The sequence below is a fragment of the Telopea speciosissima genome, chromosome 1 (assembly GCF_018873765.1).
Source record: "Telopea speciosissima isolate NSW1024214 ecotype Mountain lineage chromosome 1, Tspe_v1, whole genome shotgun sequence".
Taxonomy (NCBI): Eukaryota; Viridiplantae; Streptophyta; class Magnoliopsida; order Proteales; family Proteaceae; genus Telopea; species Telopea speciosissima.
Genome location: NC_057916.1, coordinates 9,083,029 through 9,099,358, shown reverse-complemented (window position 1 = coordinate 9,099,358; position 16,330 = coordinate 9,083,029). Strand labels below are relative to the sequence as shown.

The following is a 16,330-nucleotide window of genomic DNA, read 5'->3' as shown; positions in this document are numbered from 1 at the left end:
ATCAAACATAATGAGAGGAGTTCTCCATATTGTTTTGGATATTTTTTCGCATTTCTAATATTTATTATATTTTTTTTAGAATGCTAAAACAAGGGTAAGAAAGAGAAAACTACAAAAACCACCAGTAGAGGCTGAATTGACTCATACCAAATAATAGGTATACTGACCAAAATATGTACTTTAAGCCTAGCACAAAGGTTGAACTCAAAACACAGTCCATAGATTCAGAATCCACACACTCTTAAAATGTTTACAAGGGAAAAACTGTCCAAAATAAGATTACTTGGGAACTGGGAAAATTAGTGGACATCAAACACAGTGCGGGACATCATACATAAACATTTCAATTTTTGTACAACCAGCAACTATTTTGATTAATTTTTTTACTCAAAACAACATGTTTTTAATAAGAAAATGAAAATAAATACAAAAAAATACAAAAAAAAAAAAAAAAAAAGAAGGTAAATTTACCATTGAAATGTGGGAGTGTCTTTGCTCACTACAGGGATATTTGGATGGCCGGAATTTGTTGTCAGAATCCACCAACATCCGCTCCAAGTATGATTACTCCAAATGACACAATGGGTGAAAAAGGGTATAAAGAGCATTTTATATACATAGTGGGAAGGAATTTGGGAACATTATCACATGCACTTGGCAAAAGGGAGTGGGAGCTACAAGAATTTTATTTGATGAAATTTTGACCTCTAAGGCTTCCAGGTTGGGGGTGGGGTATTTTTATCTGCTCCATTTTATGTCTGCTCCATTTTCCCAAGTCCTGTAATAGAGGGGGTGGTTCCATTCGGGCTGAGGTAGGATGATCATTTCCACACCCCTCTATTAGAGGAACTTGGGGAAATGGACCTCCCCAAAATGGAGCACATAAAGGTCGGGGGGGGGGGGGAGGTACTTATAGTTATAGCCCCCACTTGTTTGAGGAAATGACTGGAAGAGCCCTATGGACATGGGGGTGCAATAAGGGTGTCAATTTGAAACCGAAACCGTATACCGAAACTGAAACCGCCCGTGTAAAGTCAAACGTTATTGACCATGGTACGATTCGGTACCGGTATTGGGTACAATACTGTCGGTATGTACCGAAACCATACTGTTATACCAAAACTGTACCATCTTGGGGGTATACTTGTAAAATTAAAAAGAAGTACGTAAAGTCGAAATGGCTAAGACTAACTCCTAAAAGGCTAAAACCTAAAAACCCTATTGAAGGAAGTCTGTGCTCTGGCTCTCACCCGTCTCAGAACTATGTCCGCATCCTTCTATGGATTGATGTGAGTAACCCCCTTTGTAGAGCAGGAGCAAATCCTCAGAGATCGAGAGACCTGATTTCAAAGGTGGAGTTCAAATACGAGAGGCTGGAAACTTTTTGTTACTTTTGTGGCCGACTGGGACATGCGGACACACATTGCTTGGAATGCTTTGATTGGGTTGAGAGGCATAACCAAATCCATGAGTGTGGGGGGAATCGATCTTGCATGGAGCGCGACATCCGTCCCTTTTCCAGTCATCTTCGTGCTTCTAGGAGTGGTGTGCATCCTCATGTTTCTACGCAAGGATACCATGGACAGCCCCATGAACCTCAGCAAAACAGATCTATGCATTCAAGGAGGGCAGGCATCCAGTGCTCTTGGTAGCGTCAATGACTTGGAAGATGGGAGTGACTATCCTCTTCCAAGGCTAGTAAACTACCACTAGTCCACCACCCTGCTGCTAAAGGCTTGCTGCCGCTGCCGCCGCCGCCGCATCCTCTATTAGGGTTACCATCTCCTCAGTCAAATGAAGAAGATGGAAGATGCATGGAATCCACACCACCCGATCAGATGGAAAGGAAGCCATTCTTATGGTCTTACCCATCACCGGTCCAGATCCATTCTTGGTCCACTTGTCCTTAATCCAATTCTTATATGTTGTACCGAATCCATACCATTTTTATACTGTACCGAAATCATATCAAAATGGTACAGTATCGGTATTGAAAATGGTATTCTTAAATGGTGTGGTATGATATTGGTATTAGGTACTTATTTTTGATACCATACCACAACTGTATCGTATTACCGAAACCGTACCAGTTGACAAGCCTACCACAATGACAACTCATCCATTCATGAGTATTGAAAAGCAATAGGGGTTTTCTGGTTTTTTAACGTACCCGACTTATTCGCATATAATTCAATATTCTAGCGAATAAATCACGAATCATTGGCCTTGATTTGGTCAAATAATTTTTCGATTCAAAATTTTCATGAATTTTGTTTCATTCCGTCAAGCAAATCAAAATAACTATGTCTTTGGTTTGGTCTATTGGTCAGTTTGCTCCCTTGGACGCAGAACGACTAAATATCGGTTCGTGTGCACGGGCATCCAAGGAGAGAGGCAGGGCTATTATTCATGAGAAAAGTAACTTTACCTCAACATTTCCATCCCAACAAAACCCCACTAACATGCGGGTCCCATATTCCCAACAATCTTATCCCACTTTCTGTTCTAAACAAAGGGGTGGGATTTTGAAGTGTTATATCAACAGACAAAGCAATTAATGATGTCCTTGAGCTTTTGTAAGTTTACTACCCAAAATTAATCAAACAAGGTTCGGGAGGGATTTTGAAATGTCATATTAGCATTTTCCCGAATCGTTATCATCTCCTGTTACAGCATGGTGCTATAACGCATCGTGCGGCGCTGCATAGGCCATGTGGCACAATGGGCCCCACATGACGCACATGACCTGTGCAGCTGCCGCACGATGCATTACAGCACCGTGCTGTAACAGGAGAGGATGAAAATTCCATTTTCCCACCCCAATTATGCTCTCCCATCTCATCTAAGTCCCCTCTCAACAAATGGGGCCTAATAGATTGGAAGTGAGAGAGAGAACCAAATGAAACTCATAGAGGGTTTTGATCTTTGGGATAATAGGCGCTTGTAAAAACACACACATAGAGCGTAAAAATGAGAACCATACCTCACAATTATCAAGCTAAGCCCAGTTGAAACCCAATGGATGATGCTTTTCTTGAAGCCTTAAAGCCTGAAACCAAACCTGCAGATCATGCTTTACTTGAACCCTAAAATCGTAATAGAAGAGTCAATTGTGAAAGAAAGAGAGTAAGGCTTCAAGTACATATGCTTGAGTTTGACCACATCATCTTTTACATGAGCCCAATTGGGTTGACCATTGTACTAACCTTAGGAGCATATCTTATCACAAATTGAGTAGAATAGAATTGGGGTTTGATTATCCAGATTAGTTAAAATTACATGTATTTTTTGGGAGCGGTACGTTGCCTCAACGCCTAAACACAGGGGTATGCGAAATGACTGCACATTCTATGGGGGTGTAGCAGTCATTTAGCATGCCAGCACACCACACACACCTGGGTGTTAGCAGTCATTTCACATGCCTCTATGTCTGGGCACAGGGGCAGCGCACCACACACCCACACGTCGCGTTTTTTCTCCCTTACTTCTGTATTTTATTGGTAGACTACATGTACTTATTCTCTATCAAGGAGATAGGATTTCCATACATGCTTGGTTGAAGTAATTAGAATTGGGATCTTTATCGTCCCCAGTAGGGGTCCTGTGCGCATCATGCGGCTGAGCACCACCCATGTGTGCACGGTGGGACCCACTGTGCACACATGGACGGTGCTCAGCGGCATGATGCGCACAGGAGCGCCCCCAATACTGGGGGCGATAATTTTCCATAGAATTGGCAATTAACTATTCACCCAAAAAAAATAAAATAATGGCAATTAACTCGGTTTGATTTGATTAAGTTGGAATTGATCTAAACCCTAAAAACAAAGTACGAATAAGCCGATTCAAATCAACTGGAATTGGAAGTGGAATAAATTGATTCCGATTTCAGATACGATGTGACCGGAATCGATAATTGATTCCTCAAACAATGCATACGTGGGCAAAGTATAGACATCGGTTGTCACGTGTCTGTCGTGGGATTGTGGCATTGGATTTTGTTATGGAGCCATTTTGAATTTTGGACTTTTGAGCCTTTGGTAGGGTTTTAAAATGCAGAATCGGTGATGGAATCGGTTAATATTGATTATGATCTAGGCCGGTTTAGAATCGGCCAAGAGCCTAAATTCAGTTTTCAAATTCAAAAATAGAAAATTTCTAGAGCTCTTGGGCATGAATTGGTTATTTCGGATCGATTCGAATTGGCATCAGTAATGGCTGATTCCAATACGAATAGACTGATTCACCAACCCGATTACCAATTCCCGATTTGTAGTCGATCAATAACAATCAAGCGACCGTCAATTTGCCCCCTTGCACACGAAACGACTAAATATCAGTCACTCGGTCTTGTAACTCGGCATGTTTTGATAACATGTCAAGCCAATCTCTGTTTTCATTGGGTTGCCTTGTGCCAAAATAAATGGATGCTCCCTCTCCTCTCTTCCCTTCCCAACCAATGGAACAAATATTAGCCAAATCCATAAGCTACTTGTTTTAGAATAGTACAAAGCTGCTACTATGTTTACTCTCAATTGGCACTTGTAACTTGAGGCCATCATTTTGGGATTGGAGGTAGCAAGATCTAGTAGAGAAGGGAATGATCTAGTTACTAAAGGTAAAGATATATTGCCTATAAGATCATAAGTACCACAATTTGGTACATATTCCCATCTATACCTATCAGTTCAAGCTAGAAACCCTTTTGCAAAAAAAAATTATGATTGAAATAGCCAACCTTTTACCTCTTGTTTGATTAATCTAACAATAGAGATTCATAAATAGATGCATTTGCCTTTTAATATTTGGTACAAAAAACCTTCATTTGAGTAAAATAGTCTAAAACACTGCAACAACATCCATCAATCTGCAGAAGTCATCAATAGAATGACTTACCATTCAGCTTCATGATTCACGTACACTTCTTCACTTGAATAATAGTTCAATGTAACCATGAAGTAGATCATACTGTTTCTTGTGGACTCAACTCAAGAAGTATTTTATTTCAATATAACATAGCAAGTTAGAGTATCCAGATTCTAGAGAACTAGTAACCATTTTACCATCCTCGATCTTGAGCTCTCTGAAAAACAAAAACAATTATTAGAAGACATAGGATCCATCACAATTTATGCATCCTCTAACTCTTTTTTATCAAACAATTTCATCCTTTAAAAAAAAATAAGGAATTGAGTATCACAATCCAGCAAAAGAACATGTAGTTGGCAATATTCCTTGTAAATACATTTAAGTCCCTTTTGTTTTTTTTCCAGTTTTTCAGTCCAACTATTCCTTATAAAAATACATGTAATCGTACTTAGATTAATTTCGGTGGCTCCTCGTCGGCTAGCCCAAAATCCACCAATTTCAATGTCCTTTTGTCATTTGAGCTTAAAAGATTTGCTATCAAAATAAGAAACAAAGTTTGTTTGACTTCAAGGGTGTAAATCTTTCACCTCAACAAATTATAGAAGAACAATAAGAAAAGTTTATTATCAGTCTTTAAGTCTTTATAAACGACATCCATTTTGTGTATATAATCCATTGCTCTACTAATATCCAAAGGGAAATTTACATTTTGAATACAAAGTTTATTATTTATTGTCAGCCTTCAAATCCTTATGGATGATGTGCATTTTGACATTTTGTATACATACTTCATTGCTCTACTAATATCTAAAGTGAAGCTTAGACTTTGTGTGCAAAATTTCTTACCAGGCTTCAAGTCCTTGTGGATGCATAGAGACACCAATAAACTTATGGATGACGTCCATTTTGTGTATGTACTCCATTGCTCTACACTTTGAGTACAAAGTTTATTACCAGGCTTCAAGTCCTTATGGATGATGTGCATTTTGGTATTTTGTGTGCAAAATTTATCAGGCTTCAAGTCCTTGTGAATGCACAGAGACACCAATAAACTGTTCCAGTAAAATAGGTCAATCTCAAGAGCTTAATTCAGAGAAGCCAGAACAACTAAATGAAAAGTATACATTCATATATGACAATAGTGCCTCCAATAGAGCTCCCAAAGAATGATGGAGAAACTGTAGCTATTAGCCTGGAGATCGTAGTTTAAATCTTTCCTTAATAGCTGATCAAGATTTCCATAATCAGATATTGAATTTCAATGAGAAAGTATTCAAAGAGGTTTACTGGACGAAAAAATGGTTACCTCACGAACCCTATAGATGGGTGTACCAAACTGAACATTCTAACAGTTTCAATGTCATTTTGTCCTTTGAGAGTACAAGATTTCTTGCCAAAAAAAGAAACAAAGTTAGTTTGATTCCAATCCATGGATAGATATAAACTTGCAAGACTTACAAACAATTAAAGAACCTCAACAAATTATAGAAAAACTTGCAATCCATGGATAGATATGTTTGCAAGACTTACAAACACTTAATTCTTTCACCTCAACAAATTATAGAAAAACAGTAAGAAAATTTTATTATTAGGTTACAAGTCCTTGTGAAATATGTTCTTTCCATGTACATACTCCATTAATTTGTCCAGGACGAAGCGAACACTTTTTTCTAAATCTACAATTTCATTATCCACTAAATAGTATTTGAGTATTCCTCCTTCCATAAACTCCATTATAAAAACAACACATGCTTCGTGCACGGAGGCACCAATGAACTATTCTTATAAGATGATACCCATACATATATATATATATATGTACACACGTAACCGGCCAAGCTAAGAGCCTATGACATGCAGAATAATAGTAAAACACTTTAGTGAATAATTGTATCTGGATTCATGATTTGAAATTTGATTTTAGTATAAAGTTCTTTTGAGATATTTAAAAAATAAAATAAAAAATGAAGCAACTAAATAAAGTTATTCCATGGAAGGCAAGCAAGCATAAGTCGATTAAGCTTAAACACAACAAGAGAAAGCTTGGAAAAAACACAAAGTTAACCGATACTCAACCCGATTCGTTGATCTGTGTTAAGATTAGTCATGTATTGGTATTGGGCACGACTAATACTAATGCAGGTCTGCCAATACACCTAATTTAATACCTATTCCTAAAAGCGTTCTTGAGACTCAAAGTGATTTTTTAAGGTGAAATTATGTTTAGAATTTATTAGATATAAGAAATATTGGATGTTGGGTCAATTTTTTCTTTTGAGTTAAAATGCATTACTACTTTCTGCTTTAGGGTTTATAGAATGTCATCTCATATAAGTTTTTATTGAAAAATCATTGATTACACAAAAAAGAAATAGAAAAAACTTATAATTTTTCTGGTGAATCATTGATCCGATTTGTGCAAACATCCTCATATGGAAAGATCACTATCACTTCCATGAATGACACTATTCAATGAATAGATTGAGCAATGATTTAGGATGAGTTAAATGAGAACAGCCAATACCTTGAAATTATAATGCAAGAGAGGTGATCGTTCTGTTATAGGGTAACTCATTCTAAAAACAAGATCTGAATCTTCTTCTCTGGAAATATCATGGATTCTTGAAAATTTCAATCTAAAAACACACTATTAGAAGATCCCTTAATAGGTCTGAAATAGTTCCCTGATAAGAAAAATAAATTCATATCAATATTCTGAAACCAATGTTAAACAATTTTCATCAGAGCATTTTTCTTAAACCTAGCATGAAAAAAAAAAAAAAAAAAAAAAAAAAAAATGGAAAAAAGTATCTGGAGATAGAGAGACTCAGGGATTTACCCAGTCAAAAACGGTAAGAACTCCTCCTCTTCCTTCTCATTCTTCTGTGTACTCTCGAGGATTTGGGACGAAGAACAGCAATGTCTGGGTAAAGATCGGCCAAGGGAATGGGTAGAAACCAATGGAGCATAAAAGAGAAAGTTGGAATGAGAAATGAAGAGAAAGAGAAAGTGGTACCTAAATAATAAGAGAATGGGAAGGAAGATAAAAAGAAAGTGGAGATTGGAAAGTCCGTGAACTCCAAGCAGAGCAGATCAGAGTAGAGTAGCAGAGCCTTGGTTCTGCAGATTCGAACTCCCAACTTGGGAACCCACGAGTAGTCCGTGACCGTTCCACGAGACCTTGAAAGGAACGGTGCTATCTCGGGATCGGTTCTGGCCGATACGGATCCGATCCGAGATTAAAAACCATGTTTTCGGGCTGTTTTCAGAAATTGTACAAGAGTAAAAGGAATCACTTCAGGCGGGTTTCAGAGACATTGTACAAGAGTAAAAGGAATCACTTCAGGCGGTTTTCAGAAACTGTACAAAAGCAGGAATGATACTAGGCGGTTTTCAAAAAAATAGTACAAAAGTATGAATCAAACCAGGCGGTTTTCAGAAATTATTCCACCTAAAAGTTTTTTTTTTTTTCATTTTAATTATTTTTTTTGTTTTTTTTTGTGTCAAAACTGCAGTTTGATTGGTCACAAATGGGTTTGAGTACAAGAAGTTCATTGTTTCGGTGTAAACGGTTCGATTCAGTTACATTAAACAGTTTCGATTTGATTTTGATAATCTTAAAAAAAAATTTTGGGGCAAGGACAATCTAAGTTGGAATATAGTTACTTGTCCAAAACTAATACAACCTTGATAAAGATTAGACTTAGGTAAGGTTAGAATTGAGTCTTAAACTTTTCCAATTGTCAAATTAACTATCATATGTGAATCTAGTTTTAGCATCATTATTGGCCTTGACCTGTCTATTCCTGATCAATATCCGTATCGGTATCGTTACCGTTTTTTAAAACCAAGGTATGCTTAACTCTAGATTAGCCTACTTCTATTGCATGATCTAGAACTTTCTTTTCCTTAGTTTTTCATGAGCATTAAGTGGCCTAAACAACACAATAAATTTAGAATCACCTTATAATCAGGCATACTTGCTCTGGATTGATATATTCTTGTTTCAAAAAAATTTCTCTTTAATTAAATGTAAACCTCTCACAACATCATCCATGTTCATTCGTACTCTTGGTGATTCCATGGAGCATTGGACTGCAATTTCAATTATTGGCGTTATACATTCTTGCAAGTGATCTTTCTTATGACTAGGATCTTCAATCTTATTGATGGCAATCTTTTCAATTTCTTCACTTTGTTATTCCTTAGGTAGGAGTCTTGGATCTAAAATTTGCATCACGTGTACAGGTAAAGCTGTCGTTACAAAGTTATGGGGATTTAAGTCATCAGTAAACACCTCATCTGTTGGCTTTTTTCCTGTGAACATCTCCAATAAAAGGATCCCATAGCTAAACACGTCCCCTTGTATAGTTGCCCTTCCACCCATTCCATATTCTGAAATTTAGAAACATCACGTTGTTAGTAAAACATTAAGAGATTAGCATATTTTTTTCTCCATACAAAAGAAATACGGTATGAAATATGAAAATTGTGAATACATTATTCAAAAGTAGCGAGTTACATGAACATTTTTTTTTTTCAATTTGGGAACCATGATTCTTTTGATAATGTTAAAAATAATCCAATCTAAATTCCAATGTGTTCATAGTAATATAATGAATTCCTAATTGAAATGAATATAGATAAAACCATGATCCACCCTAATGAAGATAGAAAAATGTGTCGATATGCTCAATCAACTATTAAAAACAAGATCTGAATATCCAACGATAGTTGGATTGAAGTAGTAATCTAATGAACATGATCTTTAGATTTGGACCCTTTTTCTAAATCATTATTTGGATCATGTTTAATAGCCTACAAAAAGATTTTGATTACAATAGACATAAACAATAGAATAAAAATTGAATGTATTGATTGATAACTCAAAATAAAATTGTATAGTTTATTTGTTACCTGGAGCAGCATAGCCAATAGATCCTTTTATCCCAATGGTACTAGTTTGAGTCTGGAATGAATTGTCGTCAGGTTCTAAAAGTAGCCTCGCCAAACCAACATCATTGACATGTGCAGTCATTTCTCTATCAAGTAGAACATTGCTTGGCTTCAAGTCACAATGAACAATTGGTGCATAACTGTTATAATGAAGGTAATCCAAAGCAGAGGTCACATCAATTGCGATGTTTATCTTTGAAAAACGCTTAAATTTCTTGAATGATTATGTGTCTCCACCGGTAGATGCAACTAATCATCTAGACTCCAATTGGGCATGAACTCATAAACAAGGGCCTTGAAATCTTTGCCTTTTGAATTAAGACTTGAACAGGAAGTTACAATCTTGACAAGATTTCGATGCCGAATGTTTCTTAATGCTTTGCATTCAGCCATAAAGCTCTTGTAGACTCTTGGATTTTGAAAGTTGAATACCTTAACTGCAACAATGGCTTCATCTTGATCAATAATCCCTTTGTATACAAAGCCAAAACTATCAGAACCTAAGAAATTATTTGCAAAAAATCCTCTAGTAGCTTGGAAGAGATCTTTGTAAGAAAGCTTCAACAATTGTTCTCCGATTATTGGTGTGGATGGAGGTTTACTTTTTGACCTTCTTATCCAATAGAGAGTAAGAAACGAAGATATCAAAAGAAAACCGAGAATCACACCGATTATCACCAAAACTATGCTCAGAGCAAGGGATTTTTCTCTTTTCGTAGATCCATGGTTTGTGCATGCAGGTAGATGTAACTCCGCAATTCCACCACAAAGCTTATCATTTCCACTCACGAAAATTGCACTTGTATTTCCAAAGATTTCTTTTGTTGGTACCTCTCCTTCAAGATTATTGAAGGATAAATTCAAACTCTGCAATGCTGAAAGTTTTTCTAGATCTTTTGGGATTTGCCCTGATAAGTTGTTGAGTGAGAGATCTAAAACTTGAAACTCCTTCATAAGAGTTAGAGATTGAGGAATGGTTCCTTCGATTAAATTACCCCCCGTATAAAGATGTTCCAAACTATTACAACCACCAATGGAGAAAGGAATTTTTCCAAACAATCTGTTGTTAGAGATATCTATTGTAGAAAGACTCTTCAAGTTACCGATTTCAATTGGTAGGGAATTGGCTAGAGAATTATAAGATAAGTCGAGATATATTGATAAAGAGGAAAGAAGGAAGAGTTGTTTAGGTACTGGACCTTGGAAATTATTATTATCAAGGGTTAGATACTGTAACTGTTGACAATTTCCAATGCTGGAAGGAATGCTTTCATTCAAATTGTTTGAATCAAAATGGAATTCATACAAAAGAGTGAGATTGCCTATAGAAGAAGGTATCTGTCCTGAAAGTCTTTCCATTCAAGAATAATCTTTGAAGATTTGGAAGGTTTCCTACTACAGATGGAATATTACCTTCCAAAAAGTTATGTTCCACTGCCAAATCGATCAAATTAAAGAGATTCTCAATCCCAATAGGAATGGTTCCAGATATTTGATTCTCTCCCAAAAGAAATACCGAGAGCTGTGTTGAGAGATTGGCTACAAAGTTGGGATGGGGACCCTTAAAACCATTATTTTGTAGTTGCAAATTCTCTAGATTTGTACAATTGATCAAAGAATTTACAAAATCTAAATCACCAGCTTCCCCTGTTCCACATTGATTTGCATTAATACTGAACCATTTAAGGTTTTGAAGATTTCCTAAGTTGTTAGGGACGGATCTATCAAAACTGTTTCCAGCTTGTTTTAAGTTATACTATAATATATCTAGTGAAATAATATATACATATTATAAACTTTAAATGTCACCCACATTTTGTTGTATAGCTGGATTGGATCGGTATCGAGATCGGTCTCGACCAATACCAATCTGACCAAACCAAAATCGGCTGAACCAATCTGATACCTCAAACCATGCTTCTGGAACAATCCCCAAAATCAGCCCATAGTGGATTCAACCGCTATGAGAGGCAGCCTGGTCTAATGATTTGTCCTGGTTCTTGGTTAGTTCAATGGGCCAGATTACAAATTGGCAATTCAGATCAGATCGGAATCGTCTGGAATCGGTCTGAATAACCCTAGAGTTGGCACGAAACGGTAGAAATTGGGGAATCTTGACGTGAATATTTCGAATCAGAATAGATACCAGCCGATTCCGATACGAATCATCCGATTCAACGATTTTTGAAACCCTAAGCCCGATCCTCGAGATACCCCGCGCTCTCATCATCCTCAAGCCCTGTTATCGAAGCCAAGAACCTCTGCTAATCCATTCCACCGGAGCTCACCGCTGCGTGTCTACATCCACCGGAAGTCGCCACTTGTCTCATGGACACTCGCCCAAAAAACCTCTCTCCCTCTCTGTCGTTCGTGCTACCTAGTCTGATCTCCTTCTAAGAACCACCTGCTTGCTGTTGATTTGGCCGGCATTATTGGCTTCAACGACCCTTCGATAAGATTTCTCCGCCATTATTGGCTCCAATTCGGTAAATTTTTATGATTTCGCCCTTCGTTCTTCTCTCATCAGTAACCCTAGAAAATTTTGAGGGAACTTTTTCCTTACCAAAATATCCAATTTCATCTCTGCCCTGTACTGTGGCAGTCTGATTTTGTTCAACGGAAGGAATTCGCCGCTGATTTGGCCGCCATTCTTGACTGCAACGACTATTCGGTAAGCAATCTCTTTTGTTTATATTGATTGCTCCTTTTGTTCTTCTCTCATCGGTAACCCTAGAAAATTGAGGGAATTTTGTTTTCTATATCCTTCAGTTCACCGGATTTCATTGTGGGTCGTTGTCTGATTCCGGCGACTCAAACAAATATAATGAGGCAGTCAGCCAATACGCAATATACCTATGCTTAATGTGGCATCTAGCCTAAACACATTATCTTCAGGTCTCAAGAGACCGAAACAGTATATGTACCATTCCAACAATTAGAGGTTTACTTTGCTTGCCAGTCCTATATCATGGTTCAGGTCCCAGGTAAAGATGAGTATTACTATTAGTCTTAGACATCAAAGCATGCCCAAGCCAACTATGGTTCTGATCCTATCCATTGCTGTGTTATTTCTAAGTGAATGTAGAATATTTCTTGCCAGTGAAATGCTACAAAGGTGTCTGATCTTTGTATGGTGTGTGGCAGCTTGATAGTTACATATGGAATGAATACTTTATTTTGTGTGATATCTGTGTATATGTGTGTGGCAGCCCAATGGTGGCATATGGAATGAATACTTTTTTTTGTTTTATATCTGTGTATGAGTGTATGGCAGCCAGATGGTATTTTATGCAATTTGGTATAAACACACGAAATATTTCTGTTAAGATGCATTCCATACTTGTTTTCTTTTTTTTTTTGGTGGCAGAAGTACTTTTTTTTTCATGTTTTACCATACAACATTTGTTGGGTCAGAAGTATTCCAAATTAACACAAACACAAAAAAGTACTTCAGCCTCAGAAAATACTAATACAACACATGCCCATTTCCATTGCAGCTCTTTAGTTCATTGAGAAGACTTTTTTATTAAAGGCATGAATCTTTTCTTTCCAGGGACGATGGAATGGCCAAATATGGATGGATTAAAAAAGTTGTTGGCGACCTTTCCCTCCCCAATTCGACCACCTTTGCCAAGCTATTGGATTCATGCATCCGATCAAAATCCCTGCGTGACGGTCATCGTGTTCACGCCCGCCTTATCAAAACCCGTTTTGCATCTGAAATTTTCATTCAAAATCGACTAATTGATATGTTTGCGAAATGCGGCTGTCTAGATGATGCCCACAAGCTGTTCAATAGAATGCCCGAGAAGAATACCTTCACGTGGAATTCGATGATAAGTGCATTAACAAAATCAGGTTTTCTTGATGAAGCTGAGCGTCTCTTCAGGTTAATGCCGGAGCCTGATCAATGCTCTTGGAATTCAATGGTATCGGGTTTTGCTCAACATGATCGATTTGTGGAAGCTCTGGAATTTTTTGTGAAGATGCATAGGGAGGATTTTGTACTCAATGAATACACGTTTGGTAGTGCTCTCAGTGCTTGTGCAGGGTTAGTCCATTTAAAAATGGGTACCCAAATCCACTGTTCGATCTTCAAATCTCCATTCTTAGCTGATGTTTTTATGGGTTCTGCGCTTATTGACATGTACTCCAAATGTTGTTGTGTGGTCAGTGCTCAAAACGTTTTTGATGGGATGGCTGCAAAAAATCTAGTGTCATGGAACAGCTTGATTACTTGTTATGAACAGAATGGTCCAGCAGATGAGGCTTTGAAAGTTTTTTCTAGGATGTTGGAATGTGGGCTTGAACCAGATGAAGTCACACTAGCCAGTGTTGCTAGTGCTTGTGCTAGCTTGTCAACAATAAGAGAAGGTTCACAAATTCATGCCCGTGTGGTCAAATGTGATAAGTTCAGGGTTGATCTAGTGTTAGGCAATGCATTGGTTGACATGTACGCAAAATGCAGTAGAATTAAAGCAGCAAGGTTTGTTTTTGATAGGATGCCAGTTCGAAATGTGGTGTCTGAGACCTCATTGGTCAGTGGTTATGCTAAGGCTGCAAGTGTGAAAGCTGCACGATTAATGTTCACAAAGATGACAGAGCGAAATGTGGTATCTTGGAATGCACTTATTGCTGGTTATACACAGAATGGGGAGAGTGAAGAAGCAGTGAGACTGTTCCGTCTCTTAAAGATGGAATCTGTCTGGCCAACACATTACACATTTGGAAATACCCTTAATGCCTGTGCGAACCTTGTTGATCTACAGCTTGGCAAGCAGGTTCACAGTCATATTCTGAAGCATGGATTTCAATTTCAGTCAGGTCCAGAATCTGATATCTTTGTGGGAAATTCTCTTGTGGACATGTACACAAAATGTGGATCGATTGAAGATGGGAGATGTGTGTTCGAAAAGATGGTTGAAAGAGATCATGTTTCATGGAATGCCATAATTGTGGGTTATGCACAAAACGGGTATGGCAGTGAAGCGCTTGACATCTTCAGGAAAATGTTGGAGAGCGGGGAGAAACCTGACCATGTCACTATGATTGGAGTCCTATGTGCCTGTAGCCACACAGGCCTGGTTGAGGAGGGGCGTCGGTATTTCCATTCAATTACAATGGATCATGGTTTAGTAACATCAAAGGACCATTATACTTGTATGGTTGATCTTCTTGGTCGCTCTGGTTACCTTGATGAAGCAATGAAGCTCATAGAGAACATGCCAATGCAACCTGACACTGTAATTTGGGGGTCCTTGCTTGCAGCCTGTAAAGTTCATGGAAATATTGAGATGGGTAAGCATGTGGCTGAGAAGCTCTTGGAGCTTGATCCCAAGAACTCTGCTCCATATGTTCTTCTCTCAAATATGCATGCTGCGCTTGGAAGATGGGGGGATGTTGTGAGAATAAGGAAGTTGATGAGACAGCATGGGGTTGTTAAGCAGCCAGGCTGTAGCTGGATTGAAATACAAAGCAAGTTGCATGTTTTCATGGTAAAAGATAAAAAACATCCACAAAGGAAAGAAATATATGCATCTTTGAGGATACTTATAGAACATATGAAGCGAGTTGGGTACATCCCAGATACTGGATCTGCTGCTGTAGAGATCTGTGAGGAACCAGAGAATTTGGAATTAACTTCATGTTCTCAAAATGAAATGCTAGCAGTTGCAGCATTAGGATAATCAGTCTGAGCATTACTTAGAAGGTATTGGGGGATTCTGGTTAATTAAATCATGTCTATTTAGATTGTTGTCTTTTATTGATTGAACTAAGCAAATGGTTAGAAACCAACGTTATACTTGCATTTGTAATTTAACTTGAAGCTCAAATTATATATATGGATTACAATTTTCTTCAGAATTTTTGTTGTAAAACATCAGAAAAAACAATTGTATCAAAGTCCGGAGTTGGTATTGATGGTAATTGTAGATGAGTCTTGTATAAATGTCTTTCTATTCTGTCTAGTTTGGTGCATTTTGTCAAAATATGGTCTGCTGTATTTTTATTTATTTATTACTTCCAAAAGAACTGAAAAAGAGAAGAAATCTTTCCTTATTACTTTATCCTTTTTAGCTGTAATGTGATTCGTGATAAGAGTGTCAAATAAGTTTGAATCAATCCATTGTAATACTACTAGGATGGTCCATGGTTGCCTCTTGTTTCTTTTCTACTTTCCATTGGTCTTCGGGTGTATAGCACCCAGAAAAGAATAAACAAAGAAGAGAGGGAGCAGGGGTCGTAGTCTGGAGGGACCCTTTTGATTTTTATTCAAAAATTCAGAATGGAGTAAGTTGGTTATGGGTAGGAATTAAATTGGTTGATATTCATTTTTATTGATTTAGACAAATTTTGGTTTGGTGAAAAAGGGAAAAAGATTGATTCTTGCCTTCTGTTCTGGAGGTCTGGTTTGGATCTGTTATTGTTTGTTTGTTTGATTTCAATTCAATTAGGATCTGTTATTGTTTATTGGTTTGTTTTCAATTCAATTATCATTGAATTC

General features: G+C 37.5%; 2 protein-coding genes across 2 annotated transcripts; one reads left to right on the top strand and one right to left on the bottom strand.

The window, feature by feature from the left end:
• Nucleotides 1-10,074: 10,074 nt before the first annotated feature.
• Nucleotides 10,075-11,184, bottom strand: LOC122656407 (receptor kinase-like protein Xa21). The gene has a single exon (XM_043850947.1). It carries the CDS (start codon nt 11,182-11,184, stop codon nt 10,075-10,077), a length of 1,110 nt encoding a protein of 369 aa, XP_043706882.1.
• A 2,156-nt stretch (nt 11,185-13,340) lies between these two features.
• Nucleotides 13,341-15,690, top strand: LOC122649103 (pentatricopeptide repeat-containing protein At2g13600). The gene has a single exon (XM_043842462.1). The coding sequence runs from the start codon at nt 13,389-13,391 to the stop codon at nt 15,510-15,512; it is 2,124 nt and encodes a 707-aa protein (XP_043698397.1). The 5' UTR covers nt 13,341-13,388; the 3' UTR covers nt 15,513-15,690.
• The last annotated feature ends 640 nt before the right edge of the window (nt 15,691-16,330 follow it).

Coding starts and splice junctions, on each gene's coding strand:
- LOC122656407 (XM_043850947.1), bottom strand. CDS start 11,184: ATGGAAAGACTTTCAGGACAGATACCTTCTTCTATAGGCAATCTCACT.
- LOC122649103 (XM_043842462.1), top strand. CDS start 13,389: ATGGCCAAATATGGATGGATTAAAAAAGTTGTTGGCGACCTTTCCCTC.